Below are 27,789 nucleotides of genomic sequence, written 5' to 3'. Positions count from 1 at the left end.
CATTTCTCAGTTTATTTCAAGAGTGTAAAAGCTCGCAGAAATTGGTTTGCACAAGAATGCTGATTTTCCTGATCTTTCATGCTGTTTGTACATTCAAAATTACTTTGCCTTAATTCCATCAAGCTGCAATTAACAACTGAGGACATAAGATGAAGGAAATGAGTGTAAATAAAAATTATTTTGAAACATCTCCAACGTTTTCTTTATTAAGCTGCAAACCTATTCCCTAGATGAAAAAAAAATCATTATTTGGGCAGTCACCCCCTGCCCTCCCCTATTTTGCATCGACCTTGATAACTGGTCAGGCCATCTTATTCCACTTCTGCATGTATGTTCCACTGAAATTTCGTGGAGAGGGCAAAATGTTTGACATAATTCTACACAATATCCTTCGTGCAAAGTTTCCGGTACAAATGGAAAATAATAAAACTGGGTGGAATCAGACTTAACCGGAGAAAAATTGTTCTTGCTGTGGAGCGTTGTGGCCCAGTGGATTAGTCGTCGGACTTTGAAACAGAGGGTCGTGGGTTCGAATCCCAGCCATGGCGTAATTTCCTTCGGCAAGAAATTTGTCCATATTGTGCTGCACTCGGCCCAGGTGAGGTAAATGGGTACCTGGTAGGAATTTATTCCTTGAAACGCCACCGCGCTGTAAAAGGCTGCGGGGCTAAAGCCAGGGTAATAATATCCAATGAAGCGCAGAGGGACGCATTTGGCAGTGATATGCGCTATATAAGCATGTTGGTATTATTATTATTATTATTAATGCTGATTGTTTCTATCGTGATTTTTTTAATATAAAATCAGGCGTATCGCAAGGATCTATATTGGGAGCGTGATATTTAGTCTTTTAATCAATATCATGTGCAACGTAAATTTACATCTCATTTTCTAACTGCATCTTTAAGCTGGTGATGCAGCCATTTTGATCATAAAAAACAAAGCATGAAGTAAAGAATGATGGTTACAGGCGTATTCTAAGTGGTTGATTAAATTTAACAGATGCGCATGGGCCCGTCAGAAACTCGGAATTACGTCGTTTCGTAATACGGATGAACACAAACCGGTGGCGTAATGAGTTAAACATTCCGAGGGGGCCAGCAATGGCGCATGTAACAATTTTGTTCTTCTTTTCATAAACAGGTGAACTCCGCTGGCAATCTCGCCTATATACAGTGCGCGATTCAATATATAATTCTGTATTTCAATAATTCTATATTTCAACAGTGCTGACTTTAAAAGCTATCATTCACAGAAACATCCGTTCATATCATAATAAAATACTATGTATATCGACCCTAAATGGCCATTGACCTTGATCATGTGACCTAAGACTCGTAGAAGACGATGAGTGATACTTGACTACCCTACTCCTGTGTCCATATGCTTTCCAAAAAATGATGAAAATTACAAACCTTAACCTAGGTTAATTTCATTGTTGAAGACGCCGCCACGGCCGCCGGTAAAGCCTATAATATACAGTGCGTCCCAGAATAAACGAAACCGAGATTTAGCGATCATTTATCATAACTTAATCATAAATAGAATATACAAATGACCTACCAATTTAAAGCTTAGAATCTCCTCTTTCATCTAATATTACTTAGGTTATTTCTTATTCACGCATGAGTGAGCAAAAACAATTTGAAGAAAGGATACCAAAAACTCATTTGGCGGGGGGTATCTGGGTTTCAAAAAGAAAACCACATTTCTGAAAAGTTCAATATCTGCTCTTTAATTTGGTACCTCAATTACAGAATTTGGTCAAGAAATAAAAAAGTTCTGGTCATTTGAAATAAGGCTTGTATTTCCATAATTTTATGAGATAAACGTGTTTTCACCGGTTTCCCACAGAAGCTTTCGCATGGTGAACAAAAGATTTAATGCATGGCTGATCGTCAACAAAACGGAGTGTCGAGTGAGTTAGAAAGCCAGCCTGGAGAACCTCTTCATTTTATGAAATTATTGAAATTAAAGCCTTATTTCAAATGACCAGAACTTTGTTATTTCTTGACCATTTTCTGTAATTTAGGTACCAAATTAAAGAGCAGATATTGAACTTTTCAGAAATGTGGTTTTCTTTTTGAAACCCAGATACCCCCCGCCAAATGAGTTTTTGGTATCCTTTCTTCAAATTGTTTTTGCTCACTCATGCGTGAATAAGAAATAATCTAAGTAATATCAGATGAAAGAGGGGATTCTAAGCTTTAAATTGGTAGGTCATTTGTCTATTTTATTTATGATTAAGTTATGATAAATGATCGCTAAATCTCGGTTTCGTTTTTTCTGGGACGCACTGTATAATCTCTCTCTGCTATGCAGGCGAGGCCAATTTTTGTTTTATTTGTGTGATCGATTTTAACACCATGTAAAAAAAATAATATTATCTTTTATCCCTTCCCTTTACTTTACTTTCTCCTTCTTTTCTTGGTCGGGGGGGGGGGGTCATGCGTGTCCACTGAGTCTCCATTTTTGTGCAGGATCTAAACAATAACGTCGCATCCTTCAAAATGACATTCTTCCTTAGTATAGACATTATTTCGTCGCGTAGTAAATTATCATAAAAGCGTAATACAGAATTACTGCCCAAATATTTAACGTCTCTAGATAATTGGTTGCATAAAAATTAAGGTTGTGTAGTAATTCAGATTAGAACATAATAATTACGCCGTGAAGTTATTCGAAGTAAGACACGTCGTGATTATTTAGGTCGTGTGGCAATTCTAATTAAGACACGACGTAATCATTTAGGTCGTGTGTCATTTCGCATTATAGGAAACGATTTAATTCCATGTATTTCCTAATTCTTCTTCGTCGTCTTGTTTTTTACACGTCAATCATACGACCTTTTTTTCAAAGATCAGGACACCGTCATACGGCTTTGGCACAGGGATTGGGTAATAAAAAGATCCATCATTTCCGTACTCCATTCATCACAATAGCATTAAGACGTTTTCTTTTTTAGGTTTTATTTTTCTTCTCGTTCTTGCATTTATACTTATTCCTACAAATCTGCCTTTTAACTTATTCTTTGAGGAATCCACACTCAACAAGCCCTGCTTTTTAGTGGGTCCCTTATTTCCTCAACAAATAAGTAGTGAAGATGAATAAAAGAAGTTATATGCAAAATGCTTTATCATGAATATTCTACAGTTAGTATTATCGTGATTATCTTGTTCATTTTAAATATCATTATTAGTATGATTATTCTATTGTTTAGTGTCTATTGTAAATATTTATTTAGCTAGGTCATTCTATATATATTTGTATATTTATTTATATCTTTGTAATGATTTCTTTTACTGTTAAATTGACTTGAGTTGAAATGACAATAAACCAAATATTTCTTTCCACTCCCTTATCAATATCATCGATCAGCTTCAAACATCACAACACTCTTCAGTTTGTGATTGAAGGTCGCCATCTACTGACTACTTCACAAGAGTGCACAGCAAAAACTGTGGTGTTAATCGGTGTACATAGAGGACCACATCAATTATTTTACACCGGTGTTAAATTGGTGGTGTTAGTTTTACACCTCTAGGTGTTATTACAACACCTATGGTTGTTACATTTACACTCTTTGGTGTTATGTTCAATCTCTAAGGTTTTATTTTAACACCCCAGGGTGTGGTCCTCTATTAACACCAATTGGTGTCAGTTTTAACACCACAGTTTTTTCAGTGTGCCAATGAAGAGCATCATGATCGTCATCATTTATGTAATTTTGATTTCCAGTTTTGTAATCAAATATGTTTTAAGCACAAGTTCAAATTAAATTCATTTCCAACTACTAACAAACTGACAGAAACCTGTGTAATGTCATTCATGTTTCACGTCCAAATATTCGTTTCATATTACCATCCTCTTTTCTATTAATGGTCGAAAAGATTTAAAGGAGTGTGAAGTGCACTGCAAAAACGCCAGTGTTAAATTTAACACCAGCCTGGTATCTATATCGGAAAACACAAGAGAGATGTTGAAAAAAAACGATTAGGTGTTAGGCTAACACCAGAAAGGTGTTTAAGCAACACCGATTAGTGTTAAAACAATATCGGTTTGATTCTAAACTGGTGTTTGTTTCAACACTTCTCTGGTGTTTTTCCGATGTAGATACAGGCTGGTGTTAAATTAACACCGGCGTTTTTGCAGTGTGCGAAACAGAGAATCATATAATGAGGGATTGAGAGAGGGAGAGAGAGAGAGGGGGGGGGGAAGAATGGGGAGAGGAGATGAGACAAAGAAATGAAGAGAACTAGAGGAAAAAGGAGAGATCATTAAACATGTTAAAGAAAATTGCTTTTTTTCATCTTTTAATTTAATTCCCTTACTAATCATGATTTTGTATTATTAGGACTATTTCGGAATGATTTGTTCTTTCTCCCATGTTTTTCTTTCTTTCCTTTACCCTCTTCCCTTCCGGTTTCCATTTTTATGTGTGTGTTTTTTCTTACACTGTAAAAAATGAAGTGCTAATTTAGCACTTACTGTGCTTGTATAGTGACTGCGCTACGAGTGTTGATTATTTAGTTCAAATTTAAACTATAAAATCAGCACTCGTAGTGCAGTGACTATACAAGCACTTTAAGTGCTAAATTAGCACTTAATTTTGTTTACAGTTTAACAATTCTCCCCCCAAGCCTGTTACGCCACTGCCAATTTCCTGATGATCAGGTTGGAAAATGAGAAAAAGTGTTCTATCAAATGTATTAATTTCTTTGCACCAACAGATTCAGATGCTTATAACACAACAGATATTGACAAGTATAAAGACAATGTACGGCGGGATAGAGGATGATGGTGATGATTAACAACATCTATTTGCGCCATATTTCTGTTAAAAACATTCATACCTTATAGACGCAGGCTCATCCAATTAAGTTAATTATCACACATCTGCTAAAATAAGTGAGTTTTGAGAGACGATTTGAAGAGATTATAAAATGAATTACATATGATTATGAAATGAAATGTGCATTTTCTAAATGGTTAAGAGAGAAATATATACATAAGAAGAGAGAGAGAAAGGGGAGGGCCCCGGCGGGGAATGTACCCTTTGACTTTGTAAAAGGAAAATGAAACTTTTGGAACAAGATAGCTTGTGTGAAAGCCAAAAAAAAATCAAAGTAAAAGATCAAAGAAATTTTGAGAAAAATTGAATTAATAAAAAGAAAGCAAAGATGTGTGATATCACTTATCACATGTGAACAACTTTCCATTACTTTCACATAAATTTCACTTCAACTGCCTCTTTATCACATCTATCAGTAGATCATGTAATCTTTCTATAGGAGGGCATGCAATACAGATTTCAAAGAACAAATTATGGATAAAGAGTTTGTATCAACATTAGGGAGGATCTCCGTACTAGCATTAGTGATCGCAATATTCAAACGTTCATATCTTTCTCATTATTTGTGTATGAGTTTTGTCAAACTTTATTTGATCTTATTCTCTGATTTTTCTCTTTCCACACAAGCCTACTTGTTCCAAAGCTTTCATTCCTCCCCTTCAAGTAAGTGAACACGTCAGTACAGACGTTAAGCCCCCCCCCATCACACTTATTCGGAATCAGCAGGAATCAAGCTTAGCTAGAACGAAAAGAAAAATATTTATAAAATAAAATCTAGAAATTTTTGGGAGGAACTTATGAATTCACCAAACTGGAGTTGAAATTAAGTAAATTGATCAGGGGATGATCATACACTAGTCAAAATGAACCACAGTGGAGTCGGATTGATAATTTGTGCTACATTATTGGACATTTGGCTAGGCGCATTCTAAATATTCTGACTGCATTCGAAATATTTCTGTAATTTCTTTTGGACGTCCCGAAGGTTTTGGTCATGTTCAAAATATTCGAGGGGTATAGTATTTTCGAACGGTGTTCGAGGTAGATTTAAATGACCAACTGTTGGTCGAACAGTAGGGGAAGGCGGGGTAAGTTGAGCCACCACCCCAGGCCAATAATGAATGAGTCAGACATTGTGGTGGTGTCATGTATTGATGACCCATTACATAACCCTTTACCCGACCATATTGTTTTCAACATTGAAACAAGAAGTACTTTTTTATATGGAAAATACAAATTTCTGCAAAAAAAGTAAAAAGGGTATAAAATAAAGGAGTGGTTTTTTTACCCGCACACGTCTTTAAATATAATAAAGAAATGAGAACAATATTGTTAGTCTAGGTATGGATCTGCATTCTTGTCATAGTCTTTTGATTGATGGATGCATAAGAAATGTGTGGATGTGAAAATATCGTCTTAAGCCATTGATATGTAGGCACAAAGATATAAATTCATATGACATTTTTTTTCACTTTCTAGGGATGTTAGTATTTATAGAGAATTAGCAAGTGAAAAGACTTGAAATAAAAAAAATGACATGCTGCTTCTTCCCGCATACATTTTGTATATAGTTTTAGTGGCTCAACTTACCCCAGAAGGTGGCACAACTTACCCCACATATGGGGCAAGTTGAGCAATTTGACATCGTTTTTTTTTCACAATGAATTTCAGTGTGGGGGTAGAAAGTTATATTTAGGTGAAAAATATTTCCCAAGAATCAGATTTAAAGGCAAGGTACTTATTTCTAAAATATTATTAGTCATATCAGTTCTAACATGCAAAAATGCAAAAAAGTGTCACAACTTATACCCCGCCTTCCCCTAGTCTTTTCATTCCGGCAAATTCTGCTTGATTCGGAATAGGTGTGATTGGGGGGGGGGGGGGTTACAGCGTTCAATTCATGCCTCACAATGAACATGATAACACAGTTTGTTAATGAAGCTTAACAGTTTTGTACTCTTTTTCTGTATAAGCCTTTGTGTACGCCTATACACAAAGATGACAGTACTGGTAAGAAGATACACCCCCATGAACTTGTCTAAGTGTGCAGAGGTTAAGTAGATAATCTTGCTCAAATGATCGCATTGCTGGCTCTCTTAGTGAATTTCTTCTTAGATGTAATTTGCAAGTTCATGTAGTCCCTACATTATAAATCGGTGAGTAATTACTATATGATATAGTTCTACAATCAGACTAAGGGGGTGTTGCAAGAAAATATTTGCAATCAACTGCAAATATTCTGTTCCAATATTACAACTAGTAGATCAACGTTAGCTGTACACTGTAACAAAAAATTAAGTGCTAATTTAGCACTTACAGTGCTTGTATAGTGACTGCACTGCGAGTGCTGATTTCCTAGTTCAAATTTAAACTAGAAAATCAGCATTCGTAGTGCAGTCACTATACAAGCACTGTAAGTTCTAAATTAGAACATCATTTTTTACAGTGCATAAGACACATATGACTGGTTTGTTTGAATATATTGATGTATGCATTTGTGAAAATAATATAAAAAAAATAACAACAAAAACCGAACAAACAATAGTTGAGCAATGAACATGGGAAAGTGTTCAATGAAATTAGCAATGAATTTCGGATTCTGTACTAATACTGCCCCCCGAACGACAATAATTCTTTATAATCATACAGAATCAAAACTTATCGGGAAATAGACACTTTTAATAGACTTATGCCATCTTAACCATGCGAGCAGCTCCCCTATATAGGCCTATTATGTAATTGTTATATTCTTTTTAATAGATTGTGATTAATATTTTTTTCATTTTAGAATATGGTTCAATAAATTGTATACAGTTAATATTACAAGAATACTAATATTTCTAGATGTACTCACCCACACCAACGATCCAAAATAGAAACTTGTGTTCAGAATGTAAAAAGGGCTCGGTGATAGTTTCGGAGCAATTTCCAATGATTTCCAGAAATCATAACTGAGCGAAGGAGACGGTGAGGGCGTACGACGCGTCGCGAGTAGACCTCTGGTTATCACTGCCAAAGTAAAGTCCAAAGGTAGTGCACAGTCCCAACAATGAAATCAAAATTGTCGCGTTGACTTGTCCGTGAAAAAATAAGATTTTTATGAAACACAGTAAAAGCGAATAGATTAATCTACAGGTGTGTCAACAGTTGATAATCCAAGGGATAAAACATCCAAAGTATAATTGTCTCCAAATATAAAAATCCAAGTTCCATGAGTAGTTATTACACCACTAAGGTACCACGAGGTTGAGCGACTTTCTCCTAAGCCTAAGGTGATTCTACGGAAAATCTTCCCGACCAAACCACGCCTTGAAATAAAATGATTGGTTAAACGAAAGCGTGTTGATCATAAAACAAAAGCTGCCATTCGTCAGTATAGTGTGCAAACAAAAGCCTGATCATGCTGATTGGTTGTTCAGTAAATCGATAAGGCGTGAAAGGTTTGGAATGCGCGTAAATGCAAAGTACCACAAACAGATGTCTATATGCTTGAAGATATGCGAAAGATGGATGTACTTTACAAAAATGAAGTTCTGCATGATATATCTGGAGTAGCTACATCGGGTATGATGTATCAGGTGATTATCCGCCGCACAAATACATCTCATAGCTTGCGGAGTCAGTGGAGCAGTCGCTCGTCTGTGACGTCATAAACGAAATTCATCACTTCGTGAAGCCTTATTATTTCTTTGACGGATTTACATGACACCTTCATTTTTTCTTCTAGTTTAAATCATGGGGAAGAACTTCCCCGTTTACTAAATGTAAGTGTCTTCTTATTGCATAAGTATTTTACACTATAAAAACTGTGGTGTGAAAACTGACACCAATTGGTCTTAATAGAGGACCACACCCTGAGGTGTTAAAATTACACCCTAGAGATTGAACATAACACCAAAGAGTGTAAATGTAACAACCAAAGGTGTTGAAGTAACACCTATAGGTGTAAAACTAACACCACCAATTTAACACCGGTGTAAAATTACTGATGTGGTCCTCTATGTACACCGGTTAGCACCACAGTTTTTGCTGTGTAGTCATTTTATTCCTAGTTGCATTTGACAAGAATAATGTCATTATAGTCAGTTGTTGAAATCTAACCTGCTCCCAGTCGCTTTATTTATTTTGCTTGTTCTGTATGCCTTCCAACATTCACGTTTAGAAACTCCTGCGACATTTACTCCAGTCTCAATATCTCAGAGCGCTCAGGCTAGGGTTGGAATTAGGATTGTAAAAGACTTCAGAATGATGAAAAGAACCAAATTTTCAAACCAACCTTCACAATACAGCGCGTCCCAAAAAAAATGTCCCTCTGATATGCGGCTTAATAACTTCCAAAAATAAAAATTATTCTCAATGAAATGTATGGATATAGGAAGCCCATCTCATGTCCTAACTTCTATAAAAATTTCATTGGTCTTGCTTCAGTGGTTTTGAATACACAGCCTATTATGTAACAGTGGTGCTTTTCAACCCATTCCAAGTTTATATGCATGTAACACTGCTTTGTGTTCTGCACTTTCTTGCATATCAACCACCTTTGACCATTCTGACCAAGGAGATTTCACCTCTATCTCCTTGTTCTGACCAAGGAATTCCCTGATCTGACCAGGGAAATCTCCATGATCTAACCAGGCTCATCAAATCACAACCTTGAGCATGTTCAGAAGGGCAAAAACAGTATTGACAGTTCATTTCATGTTTGATAAACGGGAGATGCACAATGATTGAGACAACGGGTCATGTCTGTTTCATGCATAATTCCAACAATACTGCATTTTTGTTTTCATTACTTTTTTTATAGTTAATTTGCTACTGAGGTCAAGTTCAATAATGCAGTGTAACTTTTTAAAAGAAAAAAGTCAAAATTTTCTTTGGTATAGTTCCTTTTTGCAAAGGGTGATTAACTTGTTGATTCCCCCTTTTTCAGCTTATTGTACTCATCCATCATTCACATTTTCTTTCAAGTTGGTGCACTGATTCCCCTTATCAATCATCAAACAAACTTAATTTTTACGTTTCTTGTCCCTCTGAACATGCTCAAGTTTATGATTTGATGAGCCTAGATATGATTAGGGAATTATCCCTGCTCAGATCCTGGATGTAAGATAGACAATGGAGAAATGCATCAATGCTGCAAACTTGGAATGAGCTAAAATGCACCACTGTTACGTAACAGAGTGTGTATTCAAAACCGCTGAAGCGTGACCAATGAAATTTTCATAAAAGTTAGAACATGAAATGAGCTTTCTACTCATGAACATTTATTTGAGAATCCTACCACATTTTAGAATTAATTCAGTCCTATGTCAGAGGCACATTTTTTTGGGGACGCGCTGTATTTTTGTAAAACAAAAAATGATCAAAGGAATATACTTCAGGACCAATCGACAACACAGTAGTCTATTACGACTCACCTGTCACGTGACTGCCTTCCTAGGGGTACCTTCCCAACTCCCTTGACCCCCCCCCCCCCGGCCTGTTACAGAGAGATAAGCGTTCTTAAACGTCAAGTGCAAGTCCTTATAATATTCGTGTTTCATTGATTGAAAATTAAGAGGCAATTTTTTTTGGGGGGGAGTTCCGTTTGATCGCCACTCTTTCTGAAACGGACCCCTGACTTCCTCAAAATACTTTGCGAGTACGGGCACCATCTTAATTCACGACTGTAACGCTTTACAGTCGCACCAACGAAGAGGACCCTCTGTATGGGCTCCGTTTCACAAATAATTGTTTTACACCAACAAATGCACAATTTCTATATCAAATATATTACGAGCCAATGCGATTGAAAGAATTTTAGTAGTTTTTCACTATTATTGCAAATAACAAGTTTTATGAATAGGGCCACTGAAGTCGGTATAGTCGATGTGTCTTGAATTATGATTTCATTTGTAGCCACTATTGTACAGATGGGGTGCTTAGGGGCAAAGGACTCCCAAAATTCATCATGACCAAGAAAAAAAAATAAGAGAAAGGGAAAGAATAGGAAAGAAAGAATGGTCAAATATAATTTCCTTTTCTGAATATTATATCAAATTCTATCACAAAACTTAATTTTGTAATAAAAAGTGAATTTTTTTCTTTGCTCTCTTCGCTCGCTCTAAACTTTAAGAAATAAATTAAAAACAAATTTACATTATATCTGGCCTCTCAAACGTTTTGACTCTTTACTCCAATGTTTATTAAACGAGAATACTGTTTCTGGTTTCCAAAGTGGTTAAGATGGTGTTGATTTATCTTACGCTAAATAACAGACGAAGCTTCCTTCATCAATCGATTTTTTTTTATTCCAAATGCATTACCAAGATCTCCGACTATCCATTAAGTCACCCAGTGTTTGCTTTATATCGCAGATTATTCTGCATCCCGCATTAACTTCTTACTCAATACAAGTTTCGATCCTGGGTTATAGGAAGTGGATGAACTTAATCCTTATCATATTTGTTTTTACGATCAATAAATTCAACATGTACATTTAATTATATGCAGGAGGCGTGACTGTTCATACTAATTGTGCAAGAGTTCTAGATTCGGATTGACAAAGGGAACATGTATTATATCAAATCACGCTTGAAATAAAATAAAATTTTATTTGCGAGTGAATAATCAGTATCGCTGCATTTTTTTTTTTTTTGGTGGAGTCCAACAAGTGGCTCTGTAACTCGTATTGCTGATGCTGGATGAGCACAATAGCTTCTTTATCTTTTCTGTCGATATATATTTCCCAACAATGACTATCAAATATCATTTTAGTTGTGGTTTCACAGTAAGTTTTAATTGAAAACGGCTTCCCGGATCCTGAAAACTGATACCCTGTTAAGAGCAAAGACTCTACACAATGACCGTACGCAATTTTTTTTCCTGTGGGGGCAATTTTGAGAAAAAAAATCAACAGTGAGGGAGCAAACTGACTAAGCTCGTCGTGGGAACACTTTCGTATTTTCTAAAGTGAATGATTTTGTGAATACTTTTGGTGAATTTTGTAAGCTTTCAAAGTTTCTTGGGGGTAACTGCCCCTATGCTGCGTATGGCCATCATCGAATTGTTCATTCAAAGTCAAGAGACATGATACATGAGACATCGCAACTGACCAGGAAATAGACACTGTACACGGAAATATCATGCAGAAGTCATCAAACTTATACCCCAGTCAGATCGGTGAAAGCAATCCCAAACCGACAAAAGATACTGCCGCGTGATTACCAGTGCCAGACTATCGATCGATTTGGAGTAACTTCGTTGGTGGAACTGACATCTTAGTTAGATTTGCACTCTTAACCATGTTAACCATAAACAAACTTATGAGTGAACGCGGCAACTTGTTGCGGTAAGACAATGATTACAATAATTTATGCAAACCGACCCTCTTCTCCCCGAAAATTAGAATTGCACCCTAATATATGACCATGACGTACTTCACTGAGTTTCCAATAAGTTCTGGTGAACAGGATTTTACTTCTGGGGAAGACGAACTAACCGTCATTCATAAAAGAGACTTCTCCTTGACAGGACGTGCATGGAAGGAGAATCGCGGGCAGGAGAGAGAGAGAGAGAGAGAGGCAGGGGATCATATGCAATGATAGCATTGTGTTTTTCATTCAAAGCCTGACGAATTATAATACACAATTTCCTCATTGAAAATTCGCCATCACGTTAAGAGAGATATCTCTCATATTTGAATTTTAGTTTCGAATCTTCGATGGTAGTACAAAGCCACCTAGGTGGCACTACGGAGTCAGTTTCATCACGAGTATATCAATGATTTTTACGACGCCATCTGACATGGCATCCAACGCGACGTCGTTGGGCGGGCTCGAAGATGTCGAGAATGCTTCGATCCTGACATCGATGTCCGTCTCACCGACGCTGTACGATCGTAATCGTGGTCTGACGGTCGACCATTCCCCGTCATCGGCTGTGGCCATCATCGAAGGCATCACGATGGTTATCATCTTTGTTGGGGCGCTTTTTGCCAATCTCATGGCAATCGTCACCATTCTGACTGATAAGGTGAGTTTTTTGTTAAAGAAATATTTTTACTTTAAAACATATCAATACTTACAAATATAATTTTATTAAAGGAGAATGAAACCCTGTGAGTAAGCTATCTTGTGTGAAAAGAGAAAAAAATCAAAGAAGCAAATCGATAAAAGATTGAAGAAATAACCAAATAATAAGAAAATAATGAGCATTTGAATGTTGAGATCAGTGGCGTAATGAGCCAAAATCTCGGGGGGGGGGGGCTCGATATAGCATTTCGCGTAAAATTATTAAGAAGTTAAAAATATCAACATTTTTATAACAAAAACCCAAGTTTGTGATAGATTTTGACATAATATTCGGAAAATATCATATTTCAACCGTTTCCCTTTTTTGTACGCCCATGGTTGAGATCACCATTGGTGTTGACATCCCCTTATTAGCAATGCGACCAAGATGAGTGATGTCACACTTGTACAACTCATCTAGTTACTTTTATCTAGTATTTACTTAAATTGTCACCAGTTTCTTAGAATGAGTAAAATGTGTTCAAAGGGGAGAGGAGAAGTCTTGGCTGTGTTGTCAATAAGAGAACCTCCATGGCATTGGTAATTTCGACTTTCAAAAGCTAATTATTTTCGTATATTTGTCCAATTGTCCTCAGACTTCCACTGATCTTATTCTTTTCAAACAAGCCAACTCGTTCCAAGGGTTTCATTCTCCTATAGTATTTATTATTTTTGAAGAATTTGATATTCTTGATATAGAACATCCACTGCTTGATGGAGAGCTAGCACAAGACACACATGTGTTACAAATTTCTAACAAAATTGACAATTGGAAAAAAAATGGAAATTTCGTTGCATAAATATACTTTTCTCATTTTCATATTTACCACACTGGATTAAAAAAGAAAATATCAAACTAGTTGAACTCCGTGATACACTTAAACTGTAGGTTGTTTGACGGAGTGGTATGGTGTCAGGTTTAACACCCAAACTTTTACTATACTTGACTTGCAGGTTTTAAGAAAGAACTTTCACAATCTGCTTATTCTGAACCTTACCGTGGTTGACCTGGGCGTGACGATCACGAGCATGACCTTCTCTATCTGGTCCATCTATGACAACGGTTATCTTCTCGTGCACAGTGATATCCTATGCTCGGTAAGAAGAAGAAGCTTTTATTGTTTTGTAGCAAGTCGCCAAATGCAAATGGTAATTCTTTCATTTTTAAGTTTTAACTGACAAATATGGCTTAGCTGCAATTTTGTTGTGTTTTTATTGGGCATTGAAATACTAATAGGCCTTACTATGGGATCTAATGGACATGGAGGCAGAAGGACCATACCGTAAGGGACACTGTCCAACAGTGTGGAACACAATGTGAAATCCCCTTCACACTGTTAAATATTGAGCATTTCAACTGTGTGAATCACATATTCACATAGTCGACCATGTGAACACGCTGTGAACAGTCACACTGTCGAGGTGTCCACAGTGTGAAAATATCTTTACACTGTTGAATTTGAATATTTAAACAGTGTGAGCGATATTTTTACATAGTTCACAGTGTGAAAATATATTCACATCTTCTAATTTGAGCATTTTTACAGTGTGAATACTATTTTCACATAGTCCACTTTGTGAACACACTGTGATCGCTCTGTGTGACACATTGTTCTTTGAGGAACCGAATCATTTGTTAAAATGGGTCAATGGATGATAAGTACTTCGTAGCTCCAAAGGGCAGCTTGTTGTTTCGTAAAAACGAAATTTATTTCATTTTCTGCCTATCGAACATTCCGAACAATGAATTGAATTTTACCTACGGAACAACGACCGTTATGAATAATGATGCAAATCTAATGAACAAACCTTACTTCATTTTTGGACTATTCGACCTTCAAAATAACAAACCTTGGTTTATCGTCAGATTTACAAACTTTCGCAAGAACTAGAACAAACGCTATTTTCTCTTCAGATTAACAGACCTTCGAAAAATATCGCTAATTTTCAGATTAAAGAACCAATTTCATATAATTTTCGGGATAACGAACATCTTTGTATATCCGATTTTCGTGTTGCGGAATAATGATATTAACGAGAATACATTCCGCATTAAGGAAAGGGGAAACACCGACAGATTTTTTTCCTTCAATCCACGATGACATTTTACGTGGAAGTTATTGTGATTATGATATTAGCTTACATTTATGTTCAGATATGTATTCGTGTTCCGTATGTGCCAAATTCCTTTCAACCATAATCAGGTCTATCAAATTACAGCAGAAAGGATATTCGCCATTTTTTAAAATGTTTATGCTCGAGTTGCTATGAAAACATTCATGGAATTAAGCCATTAGTCATTACGGAAAGTACCTTGAAACAAGGACTTGCATTGAATTACGGGATACATGAGTTACCAAAAGACCGTAATTATGTACTCTACATGTAACATGATATACATGTAGTATAGGTACGGGTATCTTATCAAAATTATCATGACAAAGATAACGTCAAGAAATCATAATGGTTATGATGATGACAATAATGATAAAATAGCGTTATAGATGAAGACGATAATTAAACACTCTTTCAAACACATTTTTTAAAAAATTAAATATTCAATCATGACCAACCAACAACAACAACAAACGCCTTCATTGGAATCTATATTACTTGGTGTATTTTATGGTGGCGATGCGCGCACGATGTCACAAATTTAAAACTTTTGTCACTCTGTTATTTGATTGATTTCCCCAGACTTTAATGTGACTCTCCTTTCATATTTCATCCTAATAACATGTAATTCGTCGGCTTTTGTTCATCCTATAAAATTGAGGCCCTTCGCAGGGGCAGGGCACTAGACCAGGCTACAACTTCCGGTCTGCAAATCTTTATGTGAAGAACGTTTTGGGGGTGGGAGCATAACTTTTCTCATTGCTCTGCATCCCATTCACCTATTATAAACGTTTTTGCTTGTTTCCATGGAAGCAGCAACACATTGCAGACAACAACAATAGTTATAAAAGGAGGGAGAGAGATAGAAAAGAAAGAGGTAGAGAGGAGGGGGAACGGGAGAGAAAGACAAACAGAAAAGGGGTTTTACGGCGTAAACAAATAAAATTGACTAGTATTAACTTAACATCCACTAATGAATATTCCAAGTAGTATTAAATCAGCACGAAGTCTCAGGTACTGTCAGTATAATCCCAATAATAATATTTAAACAAATCAATGAATGAAAGAATTTTACTCCAAAACTACACAAAGCGCTGCTTTCCCCTTCCTCCGGTTGCCATGACAATATGTTTGATTTTTTTCTTGTTATTTTTACGTGCATGGCTCGTTTGAGAGTGGATTCTTGATTACCAATGCGGGTGGTACGGGGAGGGGGGTCCACAGAATAGTCATATAGATGTAGAAATATTGATCATCTTTATATATAAACGCACCATAGCTCAACGTGTTTGTTGGTGTGAGCATTGGTAGATGGTAAAATCAGACCTGTAATTATTATAGAAACTGAGGGGGGGGGTACATTCAGTTCTTTATATACAAGAGAACGAACTGAGACGGGAACCACCATTACATAACAGTGTATAGTATATACTACGGTGTAGATTTGGCATGAATTCAAACGGTATATGATATTCTGCCGTAGATTTGACATGGCTTCAGCAAAAAATTAATGGAATCTGATAAAAAAAAATTGTGGTGTCGAGCATGATATCAGAAAAAAAATCTTTGATTCATGGGAGAGGAAGTCTCCATACACACCAATTCCATTCAGTATACTTATGGATAGAAGAGCGTACACTGCAAAAACTCGGGTGTTGATTTAACACCAGTTTGGAATCAAACCGATGCTGTTTTAATACTAATTGATGTTGTATAAACACCTATCTGGTGTTAGACCAAAATCAAACTGGTGTTGTTTAACACTTCTCTGGTGTGGACATATATAGATTCCGGAATGGTGTCAAATCAACACCGGTGTTTTTGCAGTGTACCAGACACGAAAAGAAAAAGATAAGATAAGGTAACGAAAGATAAGATGTGGTATGATGAGATGAGATTAGATAGATAGAATATAGTAAGGTACTCTCTCAATGCGTAAGAGCTAATCTGGTACCTAATCACACTCCCCTCAGAGCGAGACAATGGAACAGTCGTTTTGGAGTGGGATTTACATCTTTTGAGAGTGCAGTTAACTCGTTCTGGAGCGAATAGTGTATATATTTAGCCAATTTTCACTCCAGAAGGAGTTATAATTCACAAATTCATGTTTTGTATGTATCGTGTCACCTCGACGTGTTTATATCATACTACATTTATCATCTAAATGACAACTTCATTTTTTTTTCAAATTGAGTTCAGTTCAATTCAGTTTCCTCCGCGGAATATGCATTATTAATTTTAGGAAGAATTGGGACCGTAAAGAGTGCGTATATTCTTCCAAATACGATATAATGATAATATAACATATCATATCCACCTCCCCTTTCTAAATGACTCTCGTGGTCTCAACGTGAATGGAGTACGTGCAATGCAAAAAAAAGAACAAGATTATAAACCACATGTTACATTGTCCTAGTTAAATAGACAATTAGCGCTTCCGTTACTAACCCAATGGTCATTAAGCTGTCAAAATTTACTTTCGTCATCATCGTTTAAGTAAAAAAAAAACTATGAAAGAAATATATCCATCTATTGTGGTAGCCTGATGCCTATACGAAAGTTTAGAATTGCAAACAACGCTTTCGGATGCCTGGATATTCACTAATGACAAATCAGATCCTTGATAATTGAATGATTTGTTTCAGCCGTAACTATGCTTCATATCTAAGCTTCATATAAATTTGTTTATATATTATAAACAAACATTTGTTCATTTTTAAATAATTCATTACTAGTACTCATTTATGTATTCATTTTTCATCATGGTAGCTTATTATACCTTTGGGCCATGAAAATAAATCACAAATATATAAAAACAAAATAAAAAATGAAAATACTGAAGAAGGGAAAGGGGGGGTGGAGGAATATATGCCTCATCGAGAAGTTTTTTTTATGGCTGCTATGATTCAAGCATTTCTGTTTTTATAGTTGGCCTCTGTACTTTGTAAAACTTAACTATATACTATACTTTGTATTTACAATATTTTACGTATGTTTAAACTTTGTTATATCCAATCTAAAATTGGTAGATTTTAATGTATTTCATTACGCCATATTATGTTCATGTGTTGTATATTCACATGTATTTTGATTACACAGTAAATGCAGAAACTCCAGCAAAAAAAGGTTGAGTAATGTATATACACACTATGTAAGTAATCATTTATAGTTATATGAAAAGACAAGTTTCAAGAAATTTTAATTGAACATTGATTGAGAAATAATCCAAATAAAATATTGAATACCTGTTTACATCTACAAATACATGGAACAGGGGCCGCGGTTTGGGAAAAAATTTGGGGGCTAAATTCCCCAGTCCCCCCCCCCTGGTTCTGCGGCCCCTGTGTAAAGGCAAGCGCCGAGTGATTTTAGATACACATCGAGGGTACAGTAAAACATTTATTACGTAGAAAAGATATTTGAAAAAAGATTAACCCTTGGAATTGAGAAGAGCTTCCCGAAAGTATGATAAAAAAGACCTTTCAATGGATAGAGGTAAATTAGTTCTTTAAGTACCAGTTCGAATTTAACTGTTGATATCTATTTTCTAAATATAAGATAATACGTTATAATGGTATGCCAATGAATCGCACCAGCGTATCATATTGCATAATGGTAGTATTATATTATTGTGTGTATATATATATATATATATATATAGGCCTATTATCAAGTTTGTTTTAAAAAAATTATGATTTTGAGCGAGAATGGAGTTGATGAGATATATTATTATTATTATTATTATTTGTTTGGCGTCACCTTTCCCTGTGAGGCGAAAAGCGAACTGAATCACTAAGACCCGCAGGTCTCTCCTCCTGATATAACTGATTGGGGGGAATGCAGGTGGACCACTACACCGGGGTTTCCCCCTACTCTTATACGAATAGTGCAATGGGTTCTTAACGTGCAAAGGTGGTGGCTCTTCTCTACACGGGGCCTGCATTTAACGTCCTATCCGAGGGACGGAGTGTTTTCCATTGTAACATAGCCTGCATCTATGAAACATGGGAGAGACGTTTACACACAACGCACTGGCTTCAGTCATCCGCCCATGCAGGGTGGACTCGAACCCACGACCTTTATACATAAGGATATATAGATATATATCATTCCGGAAATACCTAAAACTATGTAAAGCAGTCGAAAGTTACACAATAATATTCCAGGTTTAAAAGAAATACAGAATGGATGTCTTTAAATGATAAAATCACATTGACTCTCAAGACTACACTCCCCCCCATCCTTTGTGACGAGACGTCTCGAAAAAGGCCTTCTTCGACAACCAAATCACATCTAAAACATCAGACTGAAATTTATCTCAAAATTAAATTGAAACAAACCGGAAGTGTCGCGTATGGTGTATACAAGTTGCTCATAAATCAAACAAGGTTCGAAATATTTCTGGCAATTTCCCTTTTCCTCGGTAACAAAATAAAAGGGGAAATCAGAGCCGGTATACCACGTAGAAATGACCATGGGATGTAGGCCTATACATCCTTATTCTGAATACCAATGATTATTGAAGGATGTAGCCAGGATATTATTTTCAACTACGGATATTGTTTAAGGTCAGCCCTGAAATTTTCCGCCGAGGCGTACATAAGGGCACTAACTCTGTGTCATTTTTTCGTTTCGAGTCTACAAAAGTAGTCTGATTCCTTTCATATTCATTTTGTCTGTAAATGCAAGGGTAGGGGAAAATTGAATGATGGTAAGGTAGAGGGGCTGAACTTGAAGGAAATAATGGAAGCGGTGGGGAAAAAACAAAACAAAAGAGAGTGGGAGAAAGAGAGAGAAATAAAGAGAGGGAGGGAGAGGGTAAGAGGGAAGGGAAAAAGTAGGTACAAGAGAGGGAGAGGCTGAAAGAGATGGAAAGTATGAGGGGGAGAGAGATGGAAATGGGGGTGAATTGTTTACTATACAGGGAGGGCTGAAATTTCTTTCAAATTAATATAGCAGCTCCGTGGTTTCGGGACAATTTGAAATGTCCTCGTGAAAAGTATTCATGATCAATATGTCCAGGTTAAAGTTTGTGTGTGTGTGTTTATACCGTGAAATGATAAAAATTGAAGAAATTCAAATGTTTCATTATTTGTCAAAATCTCGTCCCTTTTTTTCCTCCCAATTAGGGCACAATGAAAAATGCTGTAGCAAAAATTGTGCGCCACCTTTGCGTGCAAATCTGCATAGAAAATTTTGCGTTTTGCTACCAGCGAGGCGAGATTCATCGCCCTCAATTTGTCGTATAGTTACAATTTCAGGAGAGAGAGGCAGAGATGGTGAATTGTTTAATGGCTGCTAGACTTAAATTTAATTCAAACTAGTGCAAATTATTAACAGCTCTGTACGCCATGGACAAATTAAAAAAATATATTTTTATTATGTCCTCGTTAAATGTATTCATGATCAATATGGCTCGTTTGAAGTGACGTGATTCGTGCCTCAATATTGTGAAATGATGGAAATTGAAATAAATTTTGTCAGTTTCGTCGATGATATCCCCGTGCAGTCATATTCTCGTCAGTGACTCTTTTAGGCATTTCTTTCAATTTCATATAATGATATAGGTACACATTACTGGCGACTCTCTTTATTAAGCGACCAAATTCAATATGAAAATGAACGAATCGTGCACGTGTATGCAGAAGTAATTGTTACTCCAGACACTATAGTCTCTCTCAGTTCATAATTATATCATATCGGCAAGCACATACTCATACAGCGAACTTTTGAGAGCAGGACCCCCCCCCCCTTATAGTAAAATGTATTTAATGTTCCTATTTATCTATTTTCAATCCAATTGAAAAATAATATCCAAAGACTGAAATGTGCAGAGATATTGATCTTATATTTGGTTGTATACAATTTTGTATTTTTTTTTAATTGAAAAAACCCCATTATAGTAGGAGAAAAAACAACAAACCACGACATTGAATACATTGATATTTACACACATTCAAGGGGCAAAAAGTTATTTTAAAAAAAAGAAGAGAAATCCGACAAAAGATGTCATAGGATTCCGTTTCAAAGAAAGACTGAAAAAATACCTACAGTTTTTGTCAAAAGAGTTATCCTATAGAATACAGTATGAAAATGAAATGCAATCACATTCAAAGAAAATTGGTCAAAGGATATAATTTCTCGAAAGGCATGATTCATTTTCCTGAACATGTAGCCATTTTTCAAATTGATAGTCTTGATGGTTCACAAATAACAATTTTTGCACAATAATTGTGATGATTAGAAATGTGATTACTGGGGGTATCCTTCTCACTGGAAAGAACACATTGTCCCACAGTGTGGAACACAATGTGAAATCACCTTCACACTGTGAAATTTAAGCATTACAACAATGGGAATTACATCTTCACATAGTCTACCGTATGAATACACATTGTAAACAGTCACACTGTCGATCTGTCCAGTGTGAAAGTATCTTTACAATGTTAAATTTGAGCATTTCAACAGTGTGATTCCCCCGGTGATTCCCATATTTACATAGTCGACCGTGTGAACACACTGAACAGTCACACCGTATATCTGTCCACAGTGTGAAAGTATCTTCACACCGTTTAATTTGAGCGTTTCAACGGTGTGGATCACATCTTCACATAGTCGACCATGTGAACACTCTGTGAACAGTCACACTGTCGAGGTTTCTACACAGCAAAAACTGTGGTGTTAACCGGTGTACATAGAGGACCACACCAGTTATTTTACACCGGTGTTAAATTGGTGGTGTTAGTTTTACACCTATAGGTGTTATTACAACACCTTTTGTTGTTCCATTTACACTCTTTGGTGTTATGTTTAATCTCTAGGGTGTAATTTTAACACCTCAGGGTGTGATCCTCTATTAACACCAATTGGTGTAAGTTTTAACACCGCAGTTTTTACAGAGTACTGTGGGAAATTATCTTCACACTGTTTTTTTTTTACCATTTTAACAGAGTGAATAATACCTACATATAGTCCACTATGTGAACACACTATGATCCCACTGTGTGACACTGTGTTCTTTCAAGCGGGGGTATGTCATGTCATTTTCATACCTTTTCTTTTTTTAACTGTTTGAAGAAGGATAATTATCCGGGATTATACCAGTCATGAAAATCAGCGACAAACTCAAAGCATCAGTTTAAATGGTTTGGATGGGGGAAGACCCTCTCTCTCTAATGTATTTATTATTATTATTGTTATCATTGAAATTTTAGATCAATGGTTTTGGCGCCGTTCTCTTCACCTTCGCCAACTTCACTACCATCCTCGCCATCTCTGTGGACCGCTACTTGACCGTGGTCTGGTCAAACAGGTTTCCCCCGACCAAATGCCGCGCCGTTGGTTTCATCGCCTTCTGCTGGTTCCTCCCGATCATCAACGTCCTTCCTCCGGCCTTCGAGTTCCTCTCCGATTTCAAGTTCCACCCAGATACTCACCACTGCTCGCCGAAGTGGGACGATTGTCTCTATTTCATCATCTGGTTCACCTTTATCTTTGGTGTGACGGTGCCCATCATGACGTTTTCGTACATCTCTGTCATATGGACGATCAGACGGCAGGAATTGCAGGTAAATGACGTATAGGTCACACTGACGATACCGACCTCAAGCCAATCGATCATGAAATCAATACGAATACTTTCTCCGACCAGGACTCCGTAACACAAAGGCTTGCCATGAATTGCAAATATGGAAGAACCGCACTGATTGGGCGCTGGCCAGTATTTTAAACCTAATGCGCGTGTAACATTTATATTGATTGGTGAGTTCATTTAGCGATTGATCGCTAATCTTTGTGTTACGGAACCCTGGAGTCGACTGTAAATAGTGTGATGTCCAGTGATGTTGCACCTTGTTAACCCCTCCACACACACCCTCACACACCATCTCACACACACTCGCACATTTTTTTTTTTTTTTTTAAATAATATTTTATTTTCTTCCTCTTTCAAAACAATAAGTTGACAATCACAATTCATATAAATAAAGATTCTTTGCATGTATACAAGCAATTAACAGTCAAACAAATAAATATATCAATATCAATTAAATTACAAATATTTTAAAAATGATTACAAATGAAATCAAACCGCCATATTTCTCTTCTATCATGTCTATAACAATATGAAACTTTTTTTTTGTAAGAGAAAAAAAATTACCTCAATATCATGTTAATATAAAAATTATGTCAAATCAAATAAGAAACTCTACAAGCCTTCAAGAGGAAGATTACATATATATGTTTCACTCACCCACGCACCCCACACTCCCTACTACACTCCCTACTGCACATCCTACTGCACACTCCCTACTACACACTCCCTACTGCACACTCCCTACTACACTCCCTACTGCACATCCTCACACACCCACCCTCGTACACACACTCTCACACACACACATTCGCTCGCACGTTTGTATTTCATAAAAAGCTATACATAATATACCATTCAAGATATGAATAGTGGAAGAAAGAAAGAGTTTTGTAGGGACCAAATGTTGGACACTTGGCACTGTTTAGAAAAAAAATGAGTGGCCGTAGCGAGCGATGAAAAATACTTATTTTGTGTGTAAATATCTATCAACTCGTCATGATTGTTACAGAAATACATAGAGCCAAGAGACATTGCAACATTTGATTTGTTCCAGTTGTCAAAGTGATTAATTGTCATGATTAAACAGAGAATACCTGTTGTGCAGAATTTCACATGATATTTTATTAATGCTAAATTTTATAAAAGTTACTTTTAAGAATCCAGCATCATGACATGTGATCAATTATTGTCCCTTTTAGCTAAGATCTCACGCTGCATTCAAGAAAGGCAAGAGCAGCAACAGCAAACAAACGAGTGATAGCGGCGTGGTCAACGTCTCAATGGACGTGGTCAGCAACGAAGGCTTGTCCTCGGCCGATTGGCCAAAGACTTCGGACGATCTCGGAACTACCGATTATGACGTCACAGAAGATGACGAGGTGACCGGAGGAGTCGGAATGAAAGAACACGTGATCGCTAAGCCCGAGAAAAAGAAGAAGAAGAGACAGCAACTTCTCTACAAATTGGATAAACTCAGTGCGGATAAACGGGTGGCCGTCACAGGTAGGTCCAATAGATTCTTTTCTTTCTTTCTTTAGGGCATTTTCCATTTAGCATTTGAATTACTTTTGAAATTATTTCATTTATGCTATCAAGATAAATTAGTAATTGGTCATGGACATGAATTTAATTAATTGAACACCGTTTCGTGGTCAAAAAATAACATTTTGTGTGTGTATATATATATATATATATATATATGTATATATACATTAAATCTATTTGAAACATAGATGAAATTCATTTTGTTTATAGGCCTAGATAGGACATACGTGAAATCAGTTTCTAATGGAACAATATATTGTTAATATAATGTACAAATGCATAATTCATTCAGATTTCCATTAAAGAAAACACCGTATACCTCAAGTAAAGATATGTCACATTCACTGGCGTATAGATTGGGCAAGGTGGGTGGGGGGTCTTGGGGGCAACTTGTCCACAAACCACCCACGACCAAGAAATAATATAAGATGAAGTAAGGAATAGATTAAGTGTGATATTAATTCATTTATATATGAAATCTTACAGGGAAAAGACAATTGGTGCATAAAATACCTCTTACATTTTGTCTGTATAATACCCATTATACCATAAGGAGGCATGCATTCGCATTATTCGTAGAGATCTTTAAATGTTCTGTATTAGACATTCCGTTTTAGGAAAAAAAATCCCTTTAAACATGTTAGGAAATATCTTGCTTTGAATAATGCACATTGTATTCGGATTAGCCTTCAGGCAGCAACAGCAACCTTATTTGTTTTGTAAACAAGTGTACACCGAGTTACCAATAATGCATATAACATTTCCATTTATTTGAATGCAGGATAAATGAACATTGTCGATTAAAATGCCTTGCTGACTGGCATAGGTGCCGCGGCCGAGGATCGAACCCCGGACTTTCCATGTATAGCCAGGCGCCTTTGACCACTCGGCCACGGCACATCCAGTATTTATTTAAATATTTGATACTCGTTCAAATACTGACAGTAGTGTTTAATTCAACTTCATTTCTTATTATATTTTCTTCCGGTCGTCAACTAATTTTATAGCCAGTGAAAATAGCGTTTTATCCCTGTCAGCGTTCATTGTCGTTACTCCCATGGTTTTGCACACCAGGAAAATTCTTTTATCGATTGCTCGTGTTTGCAATATGAAATCGAATGCCTACCCATGATCGCGTATTCATGTCGAATTAATCACATTCGAGTGCAGGGGTGGATCCATGATTTTCCAGGGGGGCACATTTTCCCCGAGGAAAATTTGACGACCAAAAAGAACAAAACAAAAGGTACTCGCTTTGAAGGGGGGCATTTGTGTTATAAAGATATATTAGCATTACAAATTTTGATTGTGCCTCTCGAAAGGGGAGGGCGGTTGTGACACCTCCCCCCCGTCCCCTGGATCCACCAGTGTTCGAGTGCAACTTTGAAAATACTAAGAGAATTATGGACATTAATTGATGAATATCAAGCATGACAGAAAATATTGCACGATATTAAACAAAAACATTTAAGAATTTTATTACAAGTATCACGATGTAATTGGAGTAAATAGGAGGGGGCTATACGCTCTATGATATATATCGCAAAAAATAGGTGTAGGGCCTAAATACTAGAGGGGGGTAATTGATATATCAATTTTTATAAATTGAGGTTTTTCTTCTTCATGCGTTTTTCTCTCTCCTCCTCTTTCTTCTCAATCTTCTTTCCCCCACCCTCTCTGTCTCTCACTACACCATCACTTCTTTTTAACTTTCTCTTCTACATAAGATTAGACGATGATTTGGGTTCGGGCTCTACCTCAAATTTTTTTTTGAATGATTTGTGTTCCTTCATGAACTTATTATATATGTCGATTTCTAAAATATCTCCGACGTAATCTGACTATCCATCCGCCCTTTCCAGTCTTCCAATTTTATACCATTTGATACCAGTGGCGAATCCAGCATTTTGGAATGGGCTTGCTCAATGAGCAAATCTTAACATGGGGGGGGGCGTACGTGGTGTAATCGTGTACCCCTTGTGCCCCGCCTGGATCAGCCTATGTTAATACTGTACGCATGCATTTCATGGGGTAACAAATATTACAGATTGCTCGTGAAGATTTTAACTTTGTATTGTTGATAATAATGATACAATGCACTAGCGTACCTGACGAGTCACAACACATGCAAGGAACCTTTCCCTGCCCCCCCCCCCCCCCACGAGTCACAAGTGATCCCTCCCTCTGAAGTTGAAGACCTTTTTTTTCTTTTTTCTTTTTTTTTGCTTGTCAAATTTTTGGGGAGAAGATTCCCCCCCCCCTGTGGAAAATTCTAGGTATACGCTACTGATACAATGCTTTTCGACCCTCCCCAGTCGTTCTATACAGATAACACTATACATGTATATCAACGCTTTTACACAGTATAAAGTTCGAACCTGGCATTTTCCATTGACAGGTCATGTACATGTAGGCCTATATGAGAATAGTACGAGGGATCGTTAATATAATTTTATTAGACTCTCTGCCCGCCTCGAATTTGATGTGTCCTTGGTTAATAATCTTGATTGCTAACATTTCAGTTTATTATGTTAGACCTCATTAAATGAGTACTTTAACCTCGTTTCATCACTCATAAATTTGCATTCATCGTTTTCTCCGTTGTATGTTTAAACTATACAAAGTATAACATTTTCACATTAGTTTAGCTCATGTGCACAATATTTATGTGCATTTTATTGATTATAAAATACATCTCCGACTATTTACGTTTCTCTTTTTTTCACCTTAATTGTAGTCAAGGATGTTTCAATTCATTTTAGCTCTCAAAAATTCTATACTATTCCCGACGCGACCTCGTTTTTTTTTTACCTATTCGGGTGAAAAAGAGAAATGCATTATTTATTTTGATCAAGCAAAAACATTTTCAATTTTACATTTACAAATTAACTTTATCTAATTATAAAAAGCGTGCAGTCTATTATTCAGTTGAGGACACATGTCGGCTAGTTGTTGCACTTTATTCATAAAAAGAACAAACTCATGGAATTTCATTCAGCATGTCCTAGTTTTTTTTTTCCTCGAAAATTCAGATATTTATTGAATTCTTTTTCATCTCTAGGTATTCTTCTGGTAATGACGACCGTTGTGTGCTGGACGCCATATTTCATCATCCATTCTTGCTTTATACCGATCGATCCATCTCATTGGCTGGGCGTGGTCAGTATGTGGCTTGGATACTCTAACTCCTTGCTCGATCCACTCGTTTATTCGTTCATGAACCGACGCGTGCGCGCTAGATACCGCTCGCTGATTGGTTGTCGGATTGATTGGAAGGCCTTGCGTACCCGATTGGCCAGTATTTTCCGGAGGGGGTGAGGACGATGCTACAGACTGAACTACATCAGATCATTCTGGTGTGGTTTGTTATGCGAGGTTTAGCGCCAAGTCTTTGCTATATCCGGTAGCCTTGTCTTGCTGTAGGTCCATGTCGGTGTATATAATAGAAGCTCAGTATTTTCCGGAGGGGGGGGACAGTGACAGCGATGTCATTCACGGTGAGAAAGCGCAGAAAAAAAGTATTTAGTAGTATTACATTATTCTAGTGCAGGGGCGTAGATAGCGGGGGGGATGGGGGGATGCATCCCCCCAGAATTTTAGGTGGGGGGATGGTGTGTACAATCATCCCCCCC

At 36.7% G+C, this 27,789-nt stretch overlaps 1 protein-coding gene across 1 annotated transcript; it reads left to right on the top strand.

The window, feature by feature from the left end:
- Positions 1-11,847: 11,847 nt before the first annotated feature.
- Positions 11,848-27,698, top strand: LOC121422218 (5-hydroxytryptamine receptor 7-like). The gene is made up of 5 exons (XM_041617125.1): positions 11,848-12,865; positions 13,858-14,001; positions 22,233-22,586; positions 23,812-24,115; positions 27,219-27,698. The coding sequence occupies exons 1-5, from the start codon at positions 12,614-12,616 to the stop codon at positions 27,473-27,475; spliced, it is 1,311 nt and encodes a 436-aa protein (XP_041473059.1). The 5' UTR covers positions 11,848-12,613; the 3' UTR covers positions 27,476-27,698.
- Positions 27,699-27,789: the final 91 nt, after the last annotated feature.

The sequence above is a fragment of the Lytechinus variegatus genome, chromosome 10, assembly GCF_018143015.1.
Source record: "Lytechinus variegatus isolate NC3 chromosome 10, Lvar_3.0, whole genome shotgun sequence".
Classification (NCBI taxonomy): Eukaryota; Metazoa; Echinodermata; class Echinoidea; order Temnopleuroida; family Toxopneustidae; genus Lytechinus; species Lytechinus variegatus.
This window is presented reverse-complemented; position numbering and strand designations above follow the sequence as displayed.

Excerpts from the sequence above, each read along its gene's own strand:
- LOC121422218 (XM_041617125.1), top strand. The coding sequence starts at position 12,614 with ATGATTTTTACGACGCCATCTGACATGGCATCCAACGCGACGTCGTTG. Across the intron at positions 12,866-13,857 it reads TCACCATTCTGACTGATAAG|GTTTTAAGAAAGAACTTTCA; the intron begins GTGAGTTTTTTG and ends CTTGACTTGCAG. Across the intron at positions 14,002-22,232 it reads ACAGTGATATCCTATGCTCG|ATCAATGGTTTTGGCGCCGT; the intron begins GTAAGAAGAAGA and ends TTGAAATTTTAG.